This window comes from Mustela erminea, chromosome 11 (genome assembly GCF_009829155.1).
Source record: "Mustela erminea isolate mMusErm1 chromosome 11, mMusErm1.Pri, whole genome shotgun sequence".
Classification (NCBI taxonomy): Eukaryota; Metazoa; Chordata; class Mammalia; order Carnivora; family Mustelidae; genus Mustela; species Mustela erminea.
In genome coordinates this window covers 92,545,263-92,569,237 of record NC_045624.1, presented here as the reverse complement: position 1 = coordinate 92,569,237, position 23,975 = coordinate 92,545,263, and the positions used below count along the sequence as shown (strand labels likewise).

General features: G+C 48.5%; 1 protein-coding gene across 1 annotated transcript; it reads right to left on the bottom strand.

Annotated features, from left to right (window-relative positions):
- Nucleotides 1-8,363: 8,363 nt before the first annotated feature.
- LOC116569616 (spermatogenesis-associated protein 31E1-like) lies at nucleotides 8,364-14,031 on the bottom strand. The gene is made up of 4 exons (XM_032305982.1): nucleotides 13,769-14,031; nucleotides 13,337-13,394; nucleotides 12,730-12,790; nucleotides 8,364-12,479 (listed from the first exon to the last, which is right to left on the bottom strand). The coding sequence occupies exons 1-4, from the start codon at nucleotides 13,952-13,954 to the stop codon at nucleotides 8,417-8,419; spliced, it is 4,368 nt and encodes a 1,455-aa protein (XP_032161873.1). The 5' UTR covers nucleotides 13,955-14,031; the 3' UTR covers nucleotides 8,364-8,416.
- Between the last annotated feature and the right edge of the window lie 9,944 nt (nucleotides 14,032-23,975).

Genomic DNA, 23,975 nt, shown 5'->3' with positions numbered 1-23,975 from the left:
ATTTGGAACCTACTCAGAGAACAGGGGCCCAGGGTGATGCAGCCAAACTTCTGGCAGGGTTCTTGCCAGAATGTGACTCCCTAAGGGAAGACCCAGGAGGCCAAGTTTGGGCCTAGTGAAAGAGAGTGCTTGGAGGGTCTGAGCAATATTTGTCAAGGAGAGAGTCTCTGCCAGTGGGTCTGCTGTCCCCTCTGCTGACCCTGGCTGGATGAGGTCCTGGGCCATATGAGGAGGAGCCAAATTAGGGCTAGGTCCCTGAGCATGGCCCTGCCTGGTTGTTTGGGACCATAGCCCAAAGGCAAATAAGACAGCATTCTATTGGGGATGTGTATAAGTCTTCTGGGGGCTCTTCCAGACCCCAGTCTTCCCCCAAGTTCCCTGACCTCCAGCCCTGTCCCACTCTCTCCCCCATACCTCAGCTGGCTGGCCAGCCAGCCACTCCCTGCTGTGCCTGGATGGCCAGCAGCCAGACTGTCTCTGTCCAGAGGCCCTCAGGGGCCTCAAGCCTGGCTTTGGGTTGTGCCCTGTCTTTCCTGGACACAGACAATCCACAGACTGTAAACTCCAGGGACCCAGACATGGGAAAAAGTAGAGGAAGACAGAGGAAGGCCCAGAGAGGTGGGGTGTCAGCCCAGCACAGGTGGGCTTCATGCAGAAGGTCCCACTGTGAACACACAAACACCATCTGTAACCTCGTGTCAGGCAGAGACTCGAGCTAGCGGGGACAACGAGACCTTTAGGAAGCTGTTTTGGATGGGCACTCAGGAGACCCCACCGAGGGAGGTGATGGAAGCATTGCTGTGGGTGGGAAGAACATTCCAGAGTGCAGCATTTCAGGGCAGGCAGGGGACCTGGAGCTTCCAAGGGAAAGCACGGAGCCCAGCACAGCTGCAGCTCGAGGAGCGAGGGAAGGAGGTGAGCGCGAGGACACAAGGCCCGGGGCCAGGCCATCCCAGGCTCCTGGGCATGAGCAGAAGCTAGGGACCTACTATAATCAGATGGGACAGGACTGGACAATTTGGGGGAGGGGTGGCCCCATCAGGTGTACATGTGGAGGGTCATTGGCAGCTCTGAAAGCAGGCCAGGGGTAAGGGAGTGGACACAGGGTGATGCATTAGGAGGTTTTGTGGCAGCTGGAGGAGACTGCGGGCAGAGGGTCTGGGTGGACACCGCCCCCCACTTCCGTTCTTCTTCTTCTTCTTCTTTTTTTTTTTTTTAAAGATTTTATTTATTTATTTGACAGACAGAGGCCACAAGTAGGCAGAGAGGCAGGCAGAGAGAGAGAGAGGAGGAAGCAGGCTGAGCAGAGAACCCGATGCAGGGCTTGATCCCAGGACCCTGGGATCATAATCTGAGCCGAAGGCAGAGGCTTAACCCACTGAGCCACCTAGGTGCCCCCCCCCACTTCCGTTCTTGACATTGCTCTTGATATTCCAGCTTTGGATGTGGGATCCTGGATGATTCCCGCCTTCTCCTGTGCAGATTGCAGTTTGCTCCAGAAACTCGCTGGCCACACTTCCTGAGAGGGGATGGACCAAACTCACGTCTCAGGGAGGAGAGACCAGCCTCACATCTGAGGGTGGACAGTCCAGACTCACGTCTCAGGACAGACGGACCAGACTCACGTCTCAGGGTGGACGGACCAGGCTTCACGTCTCAGGGTGGATGGACCAGACTCATGTCTCAGGACAGACAGACCACACTCACATCTCAGGGTGAACAGACCAGACTTATGTCTCAGGGTGGAACAGACCAGACTCATGTTTCAGGGTGGGTGGTCTGACAGCAGTTTTGTCTGACACAGTGTCAAGGTCTGTGCTTACGCTGCAGCTTTTGGCTGTGACATCATTTGTTTTGTGTCTGCTTTTTACCCTGGACTATATGTTTCACGAAAGCAGAAAATTATGTTTTAAATCACGACTGCATTCCTGGTTTTAACAGCGCCTGACACATGGCAGTTCCTCCAGAGGTGGTGTGTTCCTGTCTGGTCTTACCCACAGAGAAGGGGTACACCGCAAAGAGAAAGAGATCAGACATGCCTTCTGTCAGCAGGAACTTCCTTCTGTGTTCTTTCTTACTTTAGACTGAGTGCCCTAATTTCTCCTCTTTGTCTCCTCCATCATGATCCTTTCCTTACAGCCGTGAAGAATAAGACTTTTCTAAGAAAAATTTAAATGTCTCACCGTCAATTGTAATTCATGAATGTGATACAGAATTCATAATTTAGTATTAGAGTTAGTAAATGTTTTTCCTATGCTTTCTTTATTTTGAAAATGTGTCAGCATTTATTACTTATGAAAAACAGGTGCTGGATAAAATTCATTTTATGAAGCCTGGAGACTATGAATTATAAGGACCAGAAGCCACATTTTTATGGTTCTATTTCTCAAGCGTCCAGCCTAATGGTGTGGTGATGGGATAATGGTGACCATAGGGATAGATCTCTGCTGACATGGGGACTCAGCTCTTTACCAACCTGTTTGACTTATTCCATAGAAAGTGAGAATTTTTCTGAAGAAATTTTAGTGTTTGAGATGCCTGGGTGACTCAGTGGGTAAGCCTTCAGCTCGGGTCATGATCCCAGGGTCCTGAGATTGAGCTCCGCATTAGGCTCTCTGCTCAGCAGGGAGCCTACTTCCTCCTCTCTCTCTCTGCCTGCCTCTCTGCCTACTTGTGATCTCTGTCTGTCAAATAAATAAACAAAATATTTTTAGAAAAAGAAATTTTAGTGTTTTTAAATCACAGTTTGTCAAAACAGTCAACTGCTTTCCTACGTACTAGCAATGAGTAAGTGGAATGTGAAAATAAAAAGTTAATGCTATTTTTTTTTAGCACGAAAACAAGTGAAATAGATAGGTCTAAACCTAACAAAATACATGTAAGATTTCTAGGAGGTAAACTTCCAACCTCTCATGAATGAAATTAAAAAGAATTAACTAGGACACTGGTGGCTCAGTTGGTTAAGGGTCTGCCTTTGGTTCAGATCATGATCATGGGATGTGGTCAAGTCCTTGTTCAGCAGGGAGCCTGTTCTCCTTTGGCTTGCTGCTCCCCCTGCTTGTGCTCTCTCTCTCTGACAAATCATAAATAAAATATTTTTTTAAAAAGAAAAATTAAATAAATGGGGACATAGGCCATGTTCTTGGATAAGAAAACTCAATCTTGTCAAGATGTCAGTTCTTCTCAACTTGATCTATCGATTCAACACAACCACAATACAAATCCCAAGTTATTTTGTGGATACTGACAAGCTGGTTCTGAAGCTTATATGAATAGAGAAGGACCCAGAATAGTCAACACAAGATTGGAGGAGAACAACAACGTTGGAAGACTGACACTACCTAACTTCAAGTTTACAACAAAGCCACAGTAATCAAAAGAGTCTAGTGTTGGTAAAAGAAGATGCAAATAGATGAATGGGACAGAACAGAGAGTCCAGAAATAGACAAACATACATCTTGTGGACTGATCTTTGGCAGAGGAGCAGAAGCAAGATGATGGAAACAAGACAGTCTTCTCAGCAAATGATGCTGGAACGACCAGATGTCCAACATGTAAAATGAAACAAAACAAAACAAAACACACCTTAAGATGGATCACAGACCAAAATATAGAACTATAAAACTCCTAAAAGAAACATAGGAAGAATTCCCAGTGCTCTTGGGTATGGCAATGACTTTTAGATACGATTCCAAAGGCACAACCCACAAAAGAAACAATCGGTAAGCCAGAAATCATAAAAATTAAGAACTTTTGCTCTTAAAAAAAAAGGTCAAGGGAATGAGAAGACAAGACACAGACTGTCAACAAGGTCTGCAAGGGACACATCTCACTGGACTGTCACCCAGAAGACACAGAGAACCAAGGTAGCAAGCTGATTCAAAATGGGCAGAAGATCTGGACATGGCCACAAAGAAGTTTACAGGTGGCCAGTAAGCTATGAGGACACCCTCACAATCACATGTTAGTAAAAAACTGTACATTAAAACAACCGTGGGACACCATTACACACTAGGAGAATGGCCCAAATCCAGATCTCTGACAACACCAACTGCTGATGAGGCTATGGAGCAACTCTGCGGGGCAGTGTGGCTGTGGAGAACACGAGTGCCTGACTCGGGCTCTCCTCCTTCCCACAGCGAAGGATGTTGGGTGGGGGCGGGCCAGGCTGAGGGAGGGCTTTCTGGCACACCTGAGGCGTGGAGGAGTGCCTCTGTGTGGGAAAAGCAGCAACACACATGGCCAGGGGCTCGATTCCGAAGACCGATTCTGCTCCTGGGAAGGATTATGAATCTGACCCACCTCACAGAGGCAGCAGCAGCTGGGAAATCCTCTGGATCTGGAGGTTCCCCATGGTGGGAGCACCACAGAAAGTGGAATCCTGTGTATTTGCGGACACTTCCAGAAGTTTCTGGCGATAAAGTAAAAGTGTATGAAATAGAATACTATGGTGACCGATCAAGAGAAATGCTCTTAAGGGTGAACACTGGAAACTGAGTGCATTTTTTTCTCCTGCCTTTTGGGGAAAGATCTTTACCCTGTGGAGTAATAAAAGTTATTACCTAATTGCCACCCTTCATGTTTTGTCCTCAAACATCTGACTTATTGAAGTCAGTGTGAGACCTGTTTTAAATATAAATTATTTTCAAAAACAAGCTTGTAACGTGTCCTGGAGATCATGGAGAGAGGCTGTTGGATTAAAATCACTTCATTTCCAGCAAAATGGAGATGTGTTTATTATTTCCTCTGTTATGTTTAGTTTTTGATTTCTGTTTCTGTTTGGTATCTACGAATGGTGAAACATTCATAAGATTTACAGGAGGTGAATCTTCTTAGAAATAAAATACAGGGAGCCATAAAGTGTGGAAGTATTCACAGTATTTTTCTAATAGATTGAACCCCCTTAACTGTTTCTTCTAGGGTGAAGGTACAAGATTGTGTGGTAGAAATGGTACCCGCAAATCACTGGAGGCTTCCTGTGACAGGTGTGCGTGCCATGACCGACGGGAATGTTGCTTTAATGTGCATTACTAGTTAATTGAAATTTTACACAGTTTACTCAACTATGAATTGCTAGTGAAGGAAGCACATTCACATGTCATGGGTCTAAACTATTATGGATGTTTTTCTGTGTTTGCAGACTTTGTGGCCAAAGACTGAATAATGATCCCTCCATTAAATCTGATTAAGAGACAACTAGAAAAGGGTGTACTGCTCTTTGTAAAGCATTTTCTGGATGAAAATCTTCCTAACTGGTCCCACTTTGCTTTGATCAATAACCTGTTCTGCATAAGTTGCACTTAAAAATAAATACTATCAAGTATTATAAGACATCCACGACCATATTTCATCATTTTGTGATTCAGTGATGTAAGGGAGTAAGGCAGAAAAATAGTTACAGATTTGTAACTTATGGAGAATAGATGGGTATTTCTTGTTGAAATACACAGGCCAAAAAGCGTTCATGTTAGCTCTGCTTCTCCCTATGAAGACAGACTCTGTCATCCCGATGGATAATCTGAGAGACTTAACCAGGAACACATGCTTGGCAGCTGTCATTAGACAAGTAATTTTAACAAGGCAAGAAAAGCGAGTTGCTTACAAGAAATATGCATATACTCTCATTAAAATGCTCCCTTTGGAAAGTGTTAATTCTATAAGGAAGGATTTTGATGATCAACTCTTTATCACTGTACTTTATTAAAGGACGCTTTCTTTCATTTATATATGAAGATGTCCCTTCTAGTAATTAGGTCTTGTGCATGTCTTGCAGACTAAATGATATATTTTGTAAGTTTTCTATTTGAAACAATGTGTCCTTTTTTAGCTCCATAATGAATACAAAGTGGAGCCTGATTGCCTGAGTCTTGCAAAGTGTGCATTTTGAAAGAATTATTTAGAAAGTGAATCCTTCCAAGTCCTACATCAGTTTAAGCTAGTCTGAGCATTAGCACTTTGTCACATCTGGAAATATGCACAACACCATTCGAGGGCATTACCACATTTTAAGGAAAAAAATTTAAAAGGTAATTTTTACCAGAGGATAAAATAGAAATATTTCTAGATACCTGACTCATTTGTAAAAACCTTCACATCACTGTGAACCTGCTTGGTTTAAAAACAACAGGGCATGGGGGTGGCTCAGTGGATTAAAGCCTCTGCCTTCAGCTCAGGTCATGATCTCAGGGTCCTGGGATGGAGCTCTGCATTGGGCTCTCTGCTCAGTGGGGAGCCTGCTTCCCCGTCTCTCTCTGCCTGCCTCTCTGCCTACTTGTGATCTCTGTCTGTCAAATAAATAGATAAAATCTTAAAAAAAAAAAAAGACAAAACTCACAAACGTGACAAAGCTCTTTTGTGCAAAATAACATCCCAGTCCCCCTGGGAGGTGAGAGTCTAGATTTTTGCTTATTTTATCCCTCCGGCTCAGTTGCCCTGAGCCTTCGCCATGTTTCCAAGGCAGGCAGTCAGCCATCTTGAATTCAGATCTCCTCTCCAGTGAAATGAACAATGGGACATGGACATCCTTTGACTAGACGTTAGTAAAAAGGGACAGAGAAGATGTTTTCTCTCATTGGAGGTTGGCGACATTTTGCTTGTGCTTTTGTTTCTCTAAACCATAGTCCCAGCTCCAGCTAGTGAAAGCCATGGGAGGAGAGTCTGTGGGTCTGCAGGTGGAAGCTGGATTCTTTCCTTCAGGGGGCAGGGACCCCACGCAGGGATAAGCCTTTCCAAGCACTTCTGAGCTGGTCGGAGATGCTGACAATGTCCCAGAGTCCTGGGCTCTCAGGTGGGCACAGCCACCGAGTGCCCCCCATGCTGCGGTTAACCAAGTGGTTTCAGCTCTGTTGTGAAGCTTTTATTGCTGCGTGGCTGCCCGGCTCCTAAAGAGTGCCCGGGGATGGGGGGCTCAGAGGGGCTCTGGGGGGACCTCTCAGGGAGGAGGCTCTGTGCGGCATTTCCCAGGGTTTGTCTCTGGGGGTGGGGCCCCCAGATGTGACATCTGTCCATGTGGGTCTGTGGTAGGCCTTCTGTAGGTCTCTGGAGTGAATCTCTGGCAGAGATCTCTGTGTAGGGTCTTGCTGAGGGGTCTCTATGGAGTCTCTGTGTGGGGTCTCTGTGTGGGTCCCTGTCAGAGCGGTGTGTCGGGGGGCCCCGGAGGACGATGTTGGGCTGGGAGTGGTGCACACGGTGGAGTGCCCTCCTAGACTGCACCCTCCTTCTGGATATGTCCCTTCCAGCCGGGAGTGGGACAAGGCCCATCTGAAGGCACCCTGCCCCTCTGGGCTCTGGGGTAACCAAGACTGGGAGCCAGGCCAGTCCCTTGGCCTCTGAGTCCCCACTAGTCCCCTGGGAGCCGTCCTTGGGCCACACGTGTATGTAAAGATCACAGATCACAAGTCCGTCCCAGGACCCGCAGACCTACAAGCTTATCAAATTGTGCATTAGTTTAGTTCTCTGCCTGAAGGCCTTGCTGCCTCTGGGCATCTGGCCGTCCTTGTGGGAGCTCAGGTGGCTTCTGTAAAACCGCCACCCCACCCCTGGACTTGGCACCTGGAGTGGGGTGGAGACCCTGCAGGGACAGCCCCAGGGCCTCTAACTTCTCCCCTCTGGGCCCTTGGGTGGCAGTGGGACACCAAGGGTCTTGAGTCGTCACACCAGGCATAGACACACACTGTCACTTGTCCTCCTTCCTGGCGTCCCACCCTAAGGGCAGGGTCCCCCCACCCACAGCCACACCCCCTCCATCCCCCAGAAGGGGAAGGGGGTGCTGGTGAGCAGGCCCCTTCAGTGCCCTGGGGCTGGGCAAGGCTGGTCCCTGGGGATCTCTGTGGCACCCCCCACACATCCTTAGCGCCGGGAGTGAGCTTGTCCCTTGCTGCTCCGAGTGTGAGAAGAGGGGCTGACAGAGCTCAGACGGGATTCCCTGGGGTGAGAAGGCTCCCAGGGAGGCCATCCTCTACTCCCCGAAGGAGACTGTGTGTGGGGGGGGGCAGGATTTCTCACCTCTGCCCTCAGGGCCAGCCTTGTGTCTCCCAACTGCGGGCCCCACTCTGACCTAGGACTCTGTCTTCCTGGAGCCCGAGCAGGATTTCTGCCTTGGCAGACCCTCCCTGCAGCCACACATGCTCCAGGTGGAGGGAAAGCAGGAGAGGATGGGCAGAGAGAGTTCCCGGTCTGGGTCTTGTTCATCTTGTCATGGAAACTGAAGGAGATGAGGAAGGAGGCGGGGGTGGGCCCCACACTCACCCATCCTCCAAAGCCCCATTTGTTCCGGAAGCCAAAGCAGGCCATCAGGGAGAGGGGACCCTGATCCTTCCCACCCCCTGAAGCAGGGCACACACAGAGGCCAGCACCACTCACGAGAAAAAGAACATGTATTTTGGGGAAGCAAAGTAATTGTGGCACAGAGAAGCCATTAGCCCATAGAGGATGTGCTAATGTGAGAAAAAAAAGTTTTTCTCTGCACCGTTTGCGTTTTTTCTTGGAGGAAAGTTGTCCTCCCAGGAAAGGCGTGAGGAGCACAGAGTGGTTGGCCCGGTGTGATGTATCTTTGAAGGAGGCAGTGCCTGGGGCAATGTGGCTGCAGGGTGTGGCCTGAAGGGCCCAGCACGAGGGACCCGCACTGGCAGGGTCTGCCTGGGCCCCCCAGCACCTGGGCGGGGAAGGGCCATGCGACCCACTCAGTCTTGTTGGCATAGCTGCGGCCCCTGGGGGTGCCATGTGGGCTGGCTGTCTCCCTCATCACCCTCCTCTGCTCTTGGTAGGAGAGGACCCTGTGGTAGCAGACACTGCGGTCTGCCAAAGCCTGGAGGTCCTTTTGGCACCAGCTGAACTCTGGGGCCCTGAGTCCCTGGTGAGGCACGATTTTCTCCTCTAGGATCTGCCCCACGGTGGTCACGACCACCTGAGCCTCGGCACAAGCGCTGTCCATGGCCGACCTGCCTGTGGCTTGTCCCCGGCCCTGGGATGATGATGACTTGCCCTTTTGAAGGGAATCTTCCAGTCCTTTGCCTTTACTGGGAAGGAACCACTGGAGCAGGTGCTTCATCCTTCTCCTGAAATAATTTTCTGGAGGTGCCGCCTCCTTCTTCAGTGAGATCTCACAGGTCTTGGTTCCCGAAGCTTCTGCTGACTCCTGGCTCTGGACGGGGCGTCTCACCTCACTGATCTGGAGGAGCTTCAGTTCCGACGACTCTTTGGCAGGCTCTCTTGAGGGGGACCTCCTGGAGCTTTCTCTCTCTTCGGGGGGTACACATGACCTGCTCAGGCTCTTACATTGGTGCTGCAGTCCTGGGAATCCTGGCTGCCGGTAGGGGCTCTGGCCACGGGATCTTTGGCCACGTGGCACCTGGGAAGTAGATGTCTCTTCACTGGACCTGCTCTGGAAGCCAGACAGACATCCCTGAGAAGCCAAGACATCAGCAGCGAGGAACACGTTTGACTGACAGTCTTGAAGGAGATGCTCAGTGGCAAAGTCTTGATGGAGGACCACAGTCTCACAGTCTTGAAGGAGCATGGTGGGGCTGGTGGCCCGAGGCTGGTTCTCTAACTCCATCAACTTCTGGGGCTCTGATCCCCTGTGCTGAGCCTCAAGGCATAGCTCTTTGGGGTGTTGGGTGACCAACTTTGCAGGTGGCGGGGGGCTGTTGCTTTTTCCTGAAGACCCTGATCTTCTCAGCTCTCCATGGATGCCTTGGTTGTTGTCCAGCACACGGGATTCTAAGGTGACTCCCCAGGCAGGGGCCTCCTTGACCTCCCTGGGCTCTTTGGCACTCAAATCCTGGGGCTCTAAGCTGAGCTCTAGTACGGTCACGTCCCGTGAGGCCTGACCCCCATTCGCTCTCCTTGGCTTCTTCATGGCTGTTGCTGGACTTGGACTTGACTCCAAGGTGCTTTTCATAAGAGTCCTCGAGGCAGTCTCACTGTGCCAGATTCTGCCCACAAAGCTGTATGTGAAGGTCCGAGAAGGTGGCCTGGTCCCCTCTCCAGCCGGAGGCCCACCCCCAGGTGCGGTCCCTTCCAGAGCCTGCTGGATTTCCTCACACGTAGGTGGGGGAGCACCAAGGGGACCCCCCCAGGTGGGATAAGACTTTTTCATCACCTCTCCTTGATAGGGCTGAGGAGGATTTCCCTCAAACTTGGTTCCCGAGCCAGCCTTGGATACACAGGTGGCTGAGAGGGGACCAGAGGACTGGGAGAGGAGGAAGCCCTTCTTCAACTTGAAGATGTTTATAGGCTTGAGAACCTTGAGGGGGAGGCCCCACTGGTGCTTCACCCTAAGCCTTATGATGTGTGTTTCTAGCATCCGCTGAGTGTATGGACTGAGGATGGAAAAATCATGGAAGGTGGTCATGCAGCGTTCCCAACACTTGGAAAGTGCTGGCTTTCCAGGTTTCCGATGAAGGCTTGGCTTTCTGGGAAGGTCCAAGGCATGGTGGGCAGCGAGCCTGGAAGGAACCTGACCCTCTCTGGACTGCCCCAACTTCCTGAAATGGGCTTGACGGTCTTTTTCTGGGTGTTTCTCTTCTGCGCTGCTTGTGGAGGGCTTCAAGTCTGTGTCTGACTCCTCACGATTTCTTCCTGGAGCCTTCCCTGAAGAGCTCGTCACGCCCCTGTGTAGATCTTTCTGGATCCTCCCTGCACCGGACCTTGAATCCTTGCCCAGGCTTTTTCCTGGCACGGTCCTTCCTGGGTACCTGGACCCAGTCTTCTGCGTGGCCTGGCAACTTCCATCCGTAGATTCAGCCTCGGATGTGGGACTGTGCCAGCTGCGTGCCTGGGGCACCTTCTGGAACTCTTGGTGAGGCTGTATCTTCCGGGATAGATGGATCCTGCGGGGCGGGCCCCTTTCTTGCTTCATGAGCCTCTTCCAAAGGTGCCACTCCAGTTTCTTCCGGAGCTCAGAGTCGATCAAGTCCCCCGGAAGGACAGAGTCTGACCCATGGCCCTCAGGGGCCTGGTCACTCTGTGGAAGGTTGGGAGGACCTTGGCTAAAGACTTCCTGAGATCTTTTCACCACAAGGGGTACCTTGTCACTTTCTAGTTGCTTCTTCAGAAAGTGACAATCCAGGTTTTGAACGGCAGTTGACACGTAAGACAGTGTCTTCTGGTCTACAGTGCAGCTCCCCATATCCGGTGGCAGAGAAGTCGGTCCGACTGGGACAGAGGGTGCAAGGCTGGCCTGGGTCTGGGGCTGAGCTAGAGGGGGGTGCTGGGGCTGGTCCAGAGGGAGGGGCTGGTGCTGATCCAGAGGGAGGTGCTGGGGCTGAGTCAGAGGCAGGGGCAGGAACTGGGACAAGCTCATGGTCAAGGGTTGGGGAGGGGCTGAAGGGTCCTGTAAGTCCTGGGTCAGGGAGAAGCGTGGAGACAAGCTGGCCTGAATCCGGAGTGGCAAGGCATGAGAGAACTCATTGAATATGATGGATGGGAGCTCCAGTGGGGGATCGGTCATCCTGACAGTGGCCACCAGGGATTCGCTGTGCAGAAAGGGGAGACCCCAGAAGAGCTGGTTACATTTCTGCTCCAAATTGTCCCCTGGAATCTTGGGATGTGGGAGCTTCTCAGGACCAAGCAGCTGTTTTGCTTTGCCCCTCATGCTCCAGAAGGACGGGCAGCCCATGGTGTCCTGCCCATTACCTGGGGACTTGAGCATTCTCCCGAAAGACATCAGCTGGTATTTTGACCTTTCCTTCTTTTCCTTCTCCTTCCAAAACTTCAGTTCTGTTCTCTTGGCAGTTAGTATCTCCAGAAGCTTCTGGATGTCCAGGTTATTGAGAGGGGGGATCCTAGTCTCTCCCTGTCTGTGTCTGGGGTCTCCCCAGAACAAGGCCTCTGGTGGGCCGCCAGACAGAGGTGCTTGATGAGACTCCAAGCATGTTGAGGTGGACAGGTTCCAGGCACTGGCAGCCGCCTGCCACCAGGACAGGGCTGAAATGGGGTAGCGTGAGCGGCCCATTCCCGAGATGGCTGGGACAGAAGAAGCTGTCCTGTCAGTTGACCAAGGCATGTGTGGAGCTGATCTCTGTGGGATGGGGCATGGCGGGGGTCCCCTTGAGTCACTCTGAGGGAGATTCAAAGGAGAGTCTGGCCGCTCTGGGGCCAAGGAGGCTGTCAGAGGCTGAGGGGAGGCCTCAGAAGGAGGGAGACATGGTGGGGAAGGGGGAGGAGCAAGGGGCTGGTGTGAAAAGCCATCCAGGGGGAGGAAAGGCTCTGCTGGCCAGGAAGTACTCATGGAGGAGTGTGAACCGACAGAAATTGAGGAGCTCATTGGTCCTGATGGCAGGGTGGAGGCCAGAGGCCAAGGGGGGCCCGTCAGTGGAGCGTGGGCAGGTGATAAGGCCACGATGGGAGCAGCGTCTTCCACAGGCTCCCTGCATGGCTGACCAGCTCCAGCTGGCGACCCTCGGCGCACCCGCCCAGGGGCTGCTTGATGTAATAACTGGTGGAAGCCGCCCTGGTTGGAGAGCCTCGCCAGGTGGCTGTGGGAGACAGGAGGCATGAGCTGCCGCTGAAGCAGCTGGGGCCAGGAGTGGTCCCCACAGCCCTCCACACCCCACACCCACGTCATAATGCTCCTGCTATCCCTCAGCCCGGGGCTTTGGTCACAGTCTGTCCCCACGGCTCCTCCCAGCCCCCCTGAACAGCCCCAGAGGCTGTTTCCTGCAATGTGGGGGTCACACCATAGACTTGGGAAGGCCCACCCAGGGGAGAAGGGGGCAGATTCTTTACCTTTGCAGAAGGGAGAACAGGTCCTGAACCTCTTCCAGATCCTGTAGGCAATCTCTGAAAACTGGAAACAGGAGACCGGGTCACAGAGGAAGGCGGGGCCTAGGGGTCTTACAGGAGGCTGGGTACAACGTCCCTTTAGGGGAGAGCTTTGGGGGATTGGACTTGGAATCCCCAAACAGCACTGTCCAAGGCCATGTACCTGCACGGTGATTACAGGGTTCATGATTGGGATCACTTTGTATTTTCCAAAGTGCTTCCTCGTTCATGACCGTGTTTCGGGAGGAAGAACCATGTGGCCTCACAGAAGAACCTGAGTGGAGTTGAACAGCTTCCACAGCAGGAGCGGGAGGCCCCACCTTCAGTCCAGGCCCTGGGGCCCCTGCTGGGCAACACCGCTTCCAGCCCCTCAGGGTTTTGTTCTGGCACAGAATCTGGGAAGCCTCCAGGTTCTCCTCTTCCTCCCAGAAACCCCCAACCCCCCACCCCAGGGTTCTGTTTCCTGAGGGATGGGCTCAGGCCCTGGTGTCCTGGAGATGGTGGGGATGGGCCCTCAGAGCAGGGGGCACAGTGTAACTGGGGCACGCAGGGGTGAGTGGTGGACACTAACCTTTCAGAGTCTGTTTTTTCTTTCTTCTTTTGCTCCCACTCCGTGGCTCCGCTTGGTACTGAGATAAGAGAAAACCAGGAGGCTGGGACTCCCACCCCAGCAGCAGGTGACCCCGTGCTCAGGGGCCTGGCCTCTGCTAGAGAGACAGTTCTTAACCTCCGGTTCTCAGCCACTGGTCACTGTGTTTGGGAGGCTGTCCTGCACCCCTCCACCACACCTGGACTCCGGCCTGAGATCTTTGGGGAGAAATCCTTGTGTCCCTCTAACCCCTGTCTGGTCTGGCTTGTCCTGGATGCATGGTGGTCTACTCTCTCCTGACAATTCTATTCTTTCCCATCTCAGGAGTCTCTCCAGTGACTCAGAAAAGTGGAAAGAATATTAGAAAAGAAGATAGAATCATATTCTGCTGGGTCTGGGCCGAGGGTTCCTTACCTTCCTGCTCTTCCTCTGTTTCTTGCATGGTGGTGAGGACGGATCAAGCTGGAAATAGGAAAGTAAGAGGAAGAAGATCCCCAGCCCCCATACAAAGGCAAGGATGGTATTAACTACCCAGATAGTGGGATTGGAGCTCAGCCAACTATCAGTAAGGAATTCCTGAGGAAAGAGATAATTCTCCATCTCTTTCCTCTGAGAAGCATTAGTCCCATCGCACTGCTGCCCTCAGGCAACTGAGCCCAGAGTTAGTGACCAGATCGCACTGCTGCCCTCAGGAAACTGAGCCCTGGGTGTGTATGTGCAGACGCAAGCCTCATGCCCACATCACAGAGCTGTGGTCTGGTCACAAAGGGCCCTTGAGGGCAGGTAAGGGACACAGGTAGCTGCACCACATCTGCTCTCCACCGCCAGCCCTGTAGCTCCATCATCCTTCCACCTTCCCAGGCCTGACACTTCTACCCGCTCACTCTGCTAGAGACAGATCTTTGTCAATTTGCCTTTCATCCTGCGTGGAGCTCAGAGAATACCTGTCCCCCTAGGGATCTCCAGTTGTGCTTCATCAGTTTCATAGCTTTTAAAAATCTGGACTTGTCCTTGGAATTTTGGTTAATTCCCAGGAATTTTGTCCTCTGTCTGAAGCTCCAATCTCCCCACATAATATGTTGTTGCCTTGCATCACCCTAGTACAAATGGAAATCAAATTTCTTTGTGCTTCTTTAGCCATCTGCACTTTGAAAACATCTTAAGATAATTTATTTCAATTAATCATCACTAACTTCAGCTAGAGGGACTTCGAAAATGAATGATTATTCCAAATTTACAAAGCTAAGTAAGTACAAAACAAAATGAAATAGTTAAACCTCCCAGGTATGTTTCTCAGGCATTTCTAGTGTTTTTCCCTCTGAGATGAGCAGAGAGTAAACTGCTGAAACACTTCCACAACATTCTGTATAGGCACACTTGCACTTGCTCACGCACATTCCTTAACAAATCCAGCATGTTCAAATCTTGGATTCAAGTTTTTTTTTCCAGTTCAAAGATTTCCTTTAGTAATTCTTGTAAGTTTGAGTATTTGGGAATATCTTTATTTTGCCTTCATTTTTGAAAGACAGATTTGCTAGGTATGGAATTCTGGGTTGACAATTTTTTTTGAAAGATTTATTTATTTATTTTAGAGAGAGAGAGACACACACAGAGAGAGAGCATACATGCACTAGCAGGAGGAGGAGCAGAGGGAGCAGGAAAGAGACCTTACACTGAGCAAGGCCTTTGACATGGGGCTTGATCCCAGGACCCTGAGATCATGACCTGAACTGAAATGAAGATTCAGATGCCTAACAGAATGAGCCACCCAGGCACCTGGACAAGTTTTTCTGGTTTAGCTTTTTGACTAGTGTCATTTCAGCACATTTCCCCCACTGGCTCTGATTGGAAGTCAGTGGTTAATCTAATGCAGCCCTCTGTATATGAAGGGACGTTTTTGTCTGGCAATTTCAAAATTTCTCCTTTGTTTTTCTATGGTGTGACTGTGATGTTTCTAAGAGCAGATCTGCTTGTTTTTATTTTACTGCAGGTAAATATTGACTCTATAATTAAGGGTTTCCATCAAATTTGATTAGATTTCAGCCATATTTCTACAAATATTCTGTCTTCCTCCCCATTTTTCCTTTCTTTCTGAGAACACTCCTTTAAGTAGATAAGAACTTCCAAATGAGTCCACAAATGTGGACTCCCAGGCTTGCAGCAAACTATTATTCAAGAGCCCAAGTTTCTCAACATTCGTGTCAGTCTCTAGAAAGTAGCTTCAGTTCTGAGAATGTCTTGGGTATGGGGTGTTTTGCTGACATCATGGGAAGCTGCCTGTGTGATGATGTTATGCCTGTGCCCATGGGCTCTGACTGTGGTGGGATTGTGAGTTAGAGCCATCGCTTTGGAGAATGCTTTATCATGATCTGGTCCAGGCTGAAGAGAGCAGACCTTTTGAAAGAGGGATTCTCCTGCTAGAGCTAGAGAAAACCCACCATTTTGTAGTAATAAAAAACGGGAACCAACCCAGTCTCATCGAGTGGAAGGTATGTGCTCTGCAGTATCATGCTCAAGTTACAATGAACTACAGCAAAACATTGAAAGTGTAAATTATGTAGACAAGCTACTGAGGAAGAGATAAAAGTGACTTGCAGAAAAATTGTGCAGGATGCTTGCATTTGTTCTAGTTTCAAAACTATACAAAATCAAATATGATTTAGTGATGCATTTACTTTGGTAAAAATATAAAGAAAACATAGAGAATAGCGAACAGGACTGATGGATGGGGGAGGGATGTACAGACAACTCTAAAGATGTGGATGATACTGCATTTCTTAGAAAGGTTGGGATGTCTACCATGGGTCACCCCAGCTTTCCCACGATGCTAAGTGCTGACTGTCCCTTCAGGTAGTACATAATATCAGAAATGGAAAATAGTATTTAAACTCTTCAAAGATTATTGCTTTAATAAAAATATACAATTTACTTAACAATTCTGAGCTCTGGCCCTCTCCCTAAACAGACCCGGGAAGGTAAGCTGTAGTCCCATGGCTTGGCCCCTGAGCCATATTCATAAGTAGACAGCACCCCTCAGACACCATCATGGTCACAGCCAAATTGACGTGCAGCCCTGTTGCTCAGAAATCCTGAAGCACGAGATATTGCCTTACCAATGCATTCTCTGATGCCAGGTTTATTGCTCCTGCCTGTTTTCATGTTCATGCTCTATGTAATGGCATTCATTCCATACCTATGCCATAAATATTCAGAAGAAAGCCAATGAGTATTTATGAGAAGATGTCCTGGGAAATAGTTTCCAAGGGAACATTTTTAAAGGTGACAGATTCCCCCCCTATCCCAGAGTTTGGCATGTTTTGAAGGATGGTTGGTTCTCCACTTTCTTCATTATCATTTCAAAATCTGAGATGCCATGATGACTCATTGGCCTTTCACTTTGTTTAACTCTGCAGCCTTTCTTATTCTTTTTTAAAAAAATATTTATATATTTATTTGGGAGAGAGTGATAGACAGCACAACAGGGGGGAGGAGCAGAGAGAGAGAGAGAGAATCTCCAGCTGACTCCCTGCTAAGTGCTGGTTAGCCAAGCTAACCCTGAGATCCTGACCTGAGCTGAAATCAGGAGTCAGACCCTTAACCCACTGATCCATCCAGGTTGAGAATCAGCCAGCCATGGGTGTCCATGTTTATTTCTTTGTTACGCATCTCCAGCTTGCTCAATTTGACCCACTTCTTATGCTGATCAGGGAGCTAGTCAGAGCTCCCAATATGTCCTGGCAACAGCTGATCCCAGAGCCATGTGCCCTGGACCCGGCGTGAATTCCAATGTGAGTCGCCTGGCTTCTGAGCTTCCTAACCAGGCTCTTCTCCATGAGAGGATAGTGTGTTAGCTGGGGGTGAGAGTCATTCTTAATAATCACAATTGTAGCTTACACTGCTATTCTTTATGCTCAGGTTTATGCTGAGTGTGTGACAGATGGTCTACCAGCAATTCCACAAAGGAAAAAAAAAACACGGCTGAGCTCTTCAGCGGGTAGCTCTCTGCCAGAGGATCAAACCCAGACTGGCTTGCTCAGAGTTTGGGGAAACCCAGCATCCTGGCTCCATTGCCTCCAGGAGAAGCAAATCCCATGCTCATGTTTTGTTGATGTCTGGTTATATGTCCCTTCTTAGTTGCAGTTGTGTATGTTTCTTATTTGATTAATTTTATTCTTACGATCACTTTGCCTACTACTTCATGCAGTTACTGGATTTTCATTTTGTTTCTTTTTTTCCCCTGGGTTTTGGTATATAGCCTAGTCCTTTTCTATACTTTCTTTGAAGTTGCTTGTTGAGAGTTTACTAGAGACTTCTGTTAGAATCTTTATAATTAATAACCAAGGCACATCCCAATAATTTCTGAGTAAATATGATGCCCATCTTCCATTCTTTATTTATTTCCTTAATTACAAATGTGAAGCACTTTCTGTAGTAGGGTTCTAGAATGTGTGTGTGTTTGTGTTTACTGAGAGCGAAAAAGAGAGATAGAGACAGAGATGGACACAGAAAGAGAGAACTTTATTTTAAAGAATTTGCTGACTGTGAAAGCTGGCATGTTTGAATTCTGCAGAATGGTGGCAGACCAAGCTGATATGCCAGTTTGAGTCTGAACCCTGCCTGGAGGCAGAACTCCTTCACACTTGGGGGCCCTCAATCTTTTCTTTTAAGGCCTTCAATGATTAGATGAGGCCCACCCACATTATGGAGCATAATCTGTTTTTTTCAATGTTTAAGTGAAAATTACATATAAAATAATACCTTTGCAGTTACATCCAGACATGTATTTGATCAACTATCTGGGTCCTCTGGCCTACACAAGTTGTCACGTATAATTAACCATCACAATTAACCCTTGTCAACTTAGGACCCATACGCATCTCTTCAAGTCATGCTTAATTTTCAAATAAAGACAGTAACAAGGTTATACTTTTGTCTATCATGATGCAACTAGCTTACAAACAACTTAGAATGCACTAATACATCTCCTAGCAGAGGATACAAAGTCCTTGGAGATGTTCTTTCTTCTGCCTGATAACCTGTAACTTCAATACTAGGGTGCAAACTCCATACGTCATATGTTCTCTGATAAGGGACTAAGAGAAGAAAGAAAAGAGATGGACCAACACAAAAATACTCATAACAAAATAACGAATAAATGCTCATAAGAATTAGAGTCCTGGAATGCCTGGGTGGCTGAGTTGGTTAAGCATCCGACTCTTGGTTTTGGCCCAGGTCATGATGTCAGGGTCATGGGATTGAGTTGCACATTGGACTCCAAGCTCAGCATGGAATCCGCTGGAGATTCTCTCTTTCCCTCTGCCTCTGTCCCACCCCCGAATTGCACTCTGAACAAAGAAACAAATGAAAAAAATCTTATGAAAAAAAGAATTAGAGTCCTTATTTCTGTAACTGGTCATATGGTCATAGCTGGTATTGTACCTGCTACTCCAGCTGCTTGTTCTACATTACATTTGCTGTGAACAAGCACCTCACCTGGTCATGATTCTTTATCTGGTGGAGTGACCCAACCCTTCATTCCTGGGTTTTCTGGACTACCAGTAGTCCTTCCTGGAATGAGTGGTTGTCATTTTTCACTGACATTCACCCCAGAGCTTGGTGGAATCTCTCATACTGCAGACATGCCCTCCATTTCCTCCATGGTGCCCTCCATTTTCTCCATGGTGCCCTCCATTTTCTCCATGGTGCCCTCCATTTCCTCCACGGTGGGTTAACAGTCTCATTTTTCTGCATAGTCAGGATTGTTAAACACCTTAACTCTCATTTTATGTGTATTCAAAGGCATGAAGAGCCCAAGGTGGCCGAGCAGCCATCTTCAGTTCCACTTTAATGGAATCACAGTATGTCTCTTGGTGGTAGCATTCTTCCCTTTGAATGAGGGTCTCTAGATCTGCAGGGCATGAGGTCACAGAAACAGAAGGATCAAATATTTTCTAGTGATGTCACTAGGGTAATACAGGTGTCCCTCCATGTCTAGTGCTAGCTTCATGGACCCGTGAATCCTGACTATGGGAGAAAGAGATTCACATACGGATGCATTGATTCAGAGCATACCCAGTCTCCTGAAGAACGTTGCGCCAGGACAAATTTTGCTGGCAAGTGATTGCCACCCAGCCAGCTCTGTAACTGAGTCTTCAAAAGGCCATTTCGTTGTTCTAGCAAGCCAGTTGCTTCGGATGGTGGAAAGCATGGTACGACCATGAATTCTATCATCATGGGCTCACTGCTTCCCTTCATCTGCTATGAAACACATTCCTTGAACAGGGGCAACACAGTGTGGGGCACTATGCCAATGGGTAAAGCATTCCATAAGTCCAAGGATAGTAGATTTAGCAGAGGCTATGTTTGCAGGGAAGGAGACTACATATCCAGAGCAGGTGTCTATTACAGCAAGAACAAAATAAACACCTCCTCTTCCGTGACAAATGTAGCCCAGTGCAATCAAACTGCTACTGGCCAGCTGGCATGTCACCCTGGGGAATGGTGCCATGTTGGACTCTGCTGCTGGCAGATCAGGTGCTCAGCGGTGCTTCATAGCTTGGTTGGGTTTGCTAAGTGGAAAGATGTGTTGCTGAGTCCATAATACTCTCTCCCACCACAGCCCTTTCTTCATGATCCCTTTGAGCAATGGCAGACAAGTCATCCTATGTACTTGCTGATTAAATGCGTCCTGTGCTGAGCATTCTCATGAGACAAATTTCTCCACAATTTTTAGCCATCCAGAGAATTCCATCCATAGACATTTCCCCAGTTTCCCTTGCTATATTTTCCAATTGTGCTCAAGCCCTTGACCATCCAGCCAAAGTGTGGACAGCAGCCCCTGAACTGGTATAGAATTGCCACTTTCCCTTTCAGGAAAGGGAATTCCTAGGCACACTGCTTGAAGTTCTGTACCCTGGGAGTATTTTCCTTCGTGGAAGTCCCAGACAGGGGCTGCAGGGAGGCGACCATCACTTCCAGGTTGTGCCTGAGTACATGCCAGGAGCATCTCTGACCTGGGTATGATTTTTCTCTTCTTCTGTCACCTGACCGCAGGTAACTCTCGCTGAGGAGGCCATAGGCACATAAAGGGAAGGAAGACAGTGGGTCGGGAGTGGGGAACCATGTGCCCTTGGACAGATTCTTTGTGTAACTTGCATGCTCAGGACTGCCTGGGCCCAGCCATATGTATAGCAGTTCCACTGCACGATGGAACACTGCTTGAAATGTTCTACTTTGTGGCATGGTGGGTCAGGTGATAGCTGCCTAATGGCTGAGTGTCACTGTGCGTCATGTTCAGGTCACCTTTTAAGTGGGCAGCCCAAGGTTAAGTTAAGGCCCTCTAATAGGTCTTGAGCTGTTTCTCAAAAGGAACAATTATCCAAAGGCAATGGTGGGGCTTGGTCCCCAACCCCTAAGGTCCTGCACTGCAGATCACCTATGAGAATCAGCCAAAGCTCCAAATAGCAATTGTATCTGCCCTTGGAGCTGCAGGGTCATGTGGACTGAGTGGCTGAGCAGCTTTCTCACCATAATAGTACTTACTAATAGGCCATGGAATCAACACAGGGATGCTGCTGGCTGCTGGGAATGTCTTTCCAACTATGCAGTCCAGACCTGAGAAATAACCACAGGCTAAACTTAGGGATCCACTGGGCTGACTCTGAGATCTGCCTTCGACTGTCTGATTTCCATGAGCATCTACTCTGAGTGCTGGACAACAGGGATGTTTTGGGTCTCCTGAAATTCCTGTCAACTCAGAGCCCATGTTCATAGTCTCTGAAAAGTCTGATTAGTTTCTTTTTTGCAATGCACAGTAACCCTAAAGAAGGCCAGAGGTTCCTTTGGGGAAGTCTGGGTGAAGGATTAACAGTAAAAACCTTTGGCATTGTAGCAGAGTCACCCCTCTTGGCCTTCCATCCACTCAAGGTGTTTTGGGTCTGCAAACTGGCTCAAGACTGAGAAGCCATCACTCTCTGTTTCCAGGACTCAATTTAAGGTCTGTTCACTCAACTAGCATTGCTCACACAGGTCAAGAATTGGATGTCCCGTTTCTTTCCTTTCTAGAACACAGGGATCAAGTGCTGATTACTGTGTTGGCTCTGTTGTCCATGATGGCCTCAGGTCCACATGGCTTTGGTTGTGGGGTGCTACTCCTGGCCCATGCCACCCCTGATCCAACCAATTCCATTGCGTGTCAGTTTACCTGTTATAACCACAGTTACCACTGGAGGGTCTGGCTCATGGTGCAGAGCAATCACAGAACCCTTCAAGGGTGTGGCCTCCACTCACTAGTGATTTCTCACAGTCCTGGTGGAAGGTCTGGGGTCCGGTCCTTCCCAGGGTGGGTCAGAATGTCTTTGTGACAACTACACTCTCACTTCCCCAGCCTGCTGCAACAGATGAAATCTTTCTGTCCGCTGAAATCTCTATGCCAGAATTCTAGTCCCTCATGTGATGGTTTTGGTAGGAGGTCCTTGGGGAGATGATTAAATCAGGAGGGGACAACCGTCATGAATGGGATTAGGGTCCTTTGGAAAAACACTCCAGAAACTGTGGGAGAAAACTGGCAGTCTGCCACCTGGGCCCTTGCCAGAAGCTGACCACACTGGCGTCCTGACCTCAGACCTCCAGACCCCGTGACTGTGAGAAATAAATAAAACTGTTGTGATTACAGCCCCCCAACAATACTGCTTTACCCACCAGCCCAAACTGCCTACGAAACACCCCTGAGCTTTGAATCCCCGCCTTTGCAGGACACCAAGGCTGGCCTGGTGCTTTAGCTTTACTGAGCAGAAGCCACCTTTTGGGTTATGTTTCCACCAACAATCCGATTGGACAAACCAACTCAAAGCTGCCACATTAGATGCAGACTCTCTGCTTAGTGGGTCCATCTCAGCAAATGTGTCTTGATCTGCCTTCCTATTCCTTCTATCCTCAACCTCCAGTCCCAAGGCATGTGGGATTGCCTCCTTCGGGCTCAAACTTTTGGAGGAAAGTTGGCTTTCTGTCATGTTACTTTTTAATGGGACTTAACGTAGGAGGCAATCTATGGATTCAGCTGGGTTCAGAGGAGTCTGGCTGTTTGCTAGTGAGATCAGTACTCAATGAGATTAGTACATCACTAATTAGTTATGCCAAATGCCTTGAGTAGGTTGGGTGATGTTCAAATATAGCTTTGCATTTGGATGAAATGTTAATACTAATTGCCCTTTAACTCAAATATTGGTGTCAGGCTTTAAATTCTCCTAAGCTCAAAGATCTTCCCCTAAATCAGTAACCAGAAATGGATGCTGGTTTCACTTTAAACCCAATAAACCATCTGCTCCACGCCTCTGTCTTCGTTTATCCCCTAGGAGTGGAACACCTCTCCCAGATGCAGCCTCTGCTTGGGAGCATGGATTACTTGTCAGCCCTGCCAGGAACCATCAGACACACCTCAATTCCACCTGGTTTGAAATGCAGTCAGGTTCTCACTCCTGGTGTTCCTGTCTGATCACGAAGCCAGCTGGAAGCCCAGCAGAATCCCTGATGTCTTCATTTCCTGAGATCCAGTCATTCTGGTCTTCTCATAAGGGTGGTTCAAATCAAGCCACGGAAGTCTTTCTCCCCAGACATCAGCCAAATCCAAGTTGCCTATTCTCCTTGAGCCCCGCAGGAGACCCCTCCCTGACCCACCTGCCCCCACGTTAGACTGATGCTATCTATTCTCCACATGGAACAAGAATAGTCTTTGCAAAACATTTATCAAATTTGTCTATTCTTGTCTTAATACATTTTTAAAATATTTTATTTATTTATTTGTGTGTGTGAGAGAGAGACGGCATGAAAAGGGGGAGGTCAGGGGGAGAAGCAGACCCCCAGCTGAGCAGGGAGCCTGACTCAGGGCTTGATCCCAGGACTCCAGGATCATGACCTGAGCAGAAGGCAGATGCTTAACCAATGAGCCTTCCCAGCACCCTTCTTAATACATTTTAATGGCTATCCATTAAGCTGTTCCTGGGCTAAGGAGAAAGACCCTTAATGAAACCTCAGTAAGTCTTCAGGGTAAGATACCGAACTCCACTTCTGGCAACATTCCCTAACAGGTACAAGTGTGTGCACATCTCTCTCTACACACACACACCCCACAAACACAGAACTAGCATACACATGATACAGGATGTATAATGCATATATTTATCTGCATCATGTAAGCTTTCATGCACTCACATGGGTAATATATGATTACATAAATATACAATATTATTATAATTTATGATTATGTGTATAATATACATTTAATGCAGAAATATATTTAATATATCATTGTAATGACCACATATACCTATACCACAAAGAAATATTAAACATTGTTAATTATTAAGGTAGTAATGCATGTCTAAGGTGTTATTAAAATCCATTATTTGCATCCTGACCAAACTACGGATTATAAAGACTTGAGATATACTCTGGTTCTTCTGCTCCAAACGATTGGTCTGAGAGGTGTGCTTCCCTCAGTTGTTGGGACTGAGACTAATTACTTAGCAAACTGGGGTTTATGACAAGGCTGTGTCCCTTCAGAAAGAAGTCATCTGCTCTCCTCTGTGGTAACTGTGAAGATCACACTTTCATTGAAGTAGAG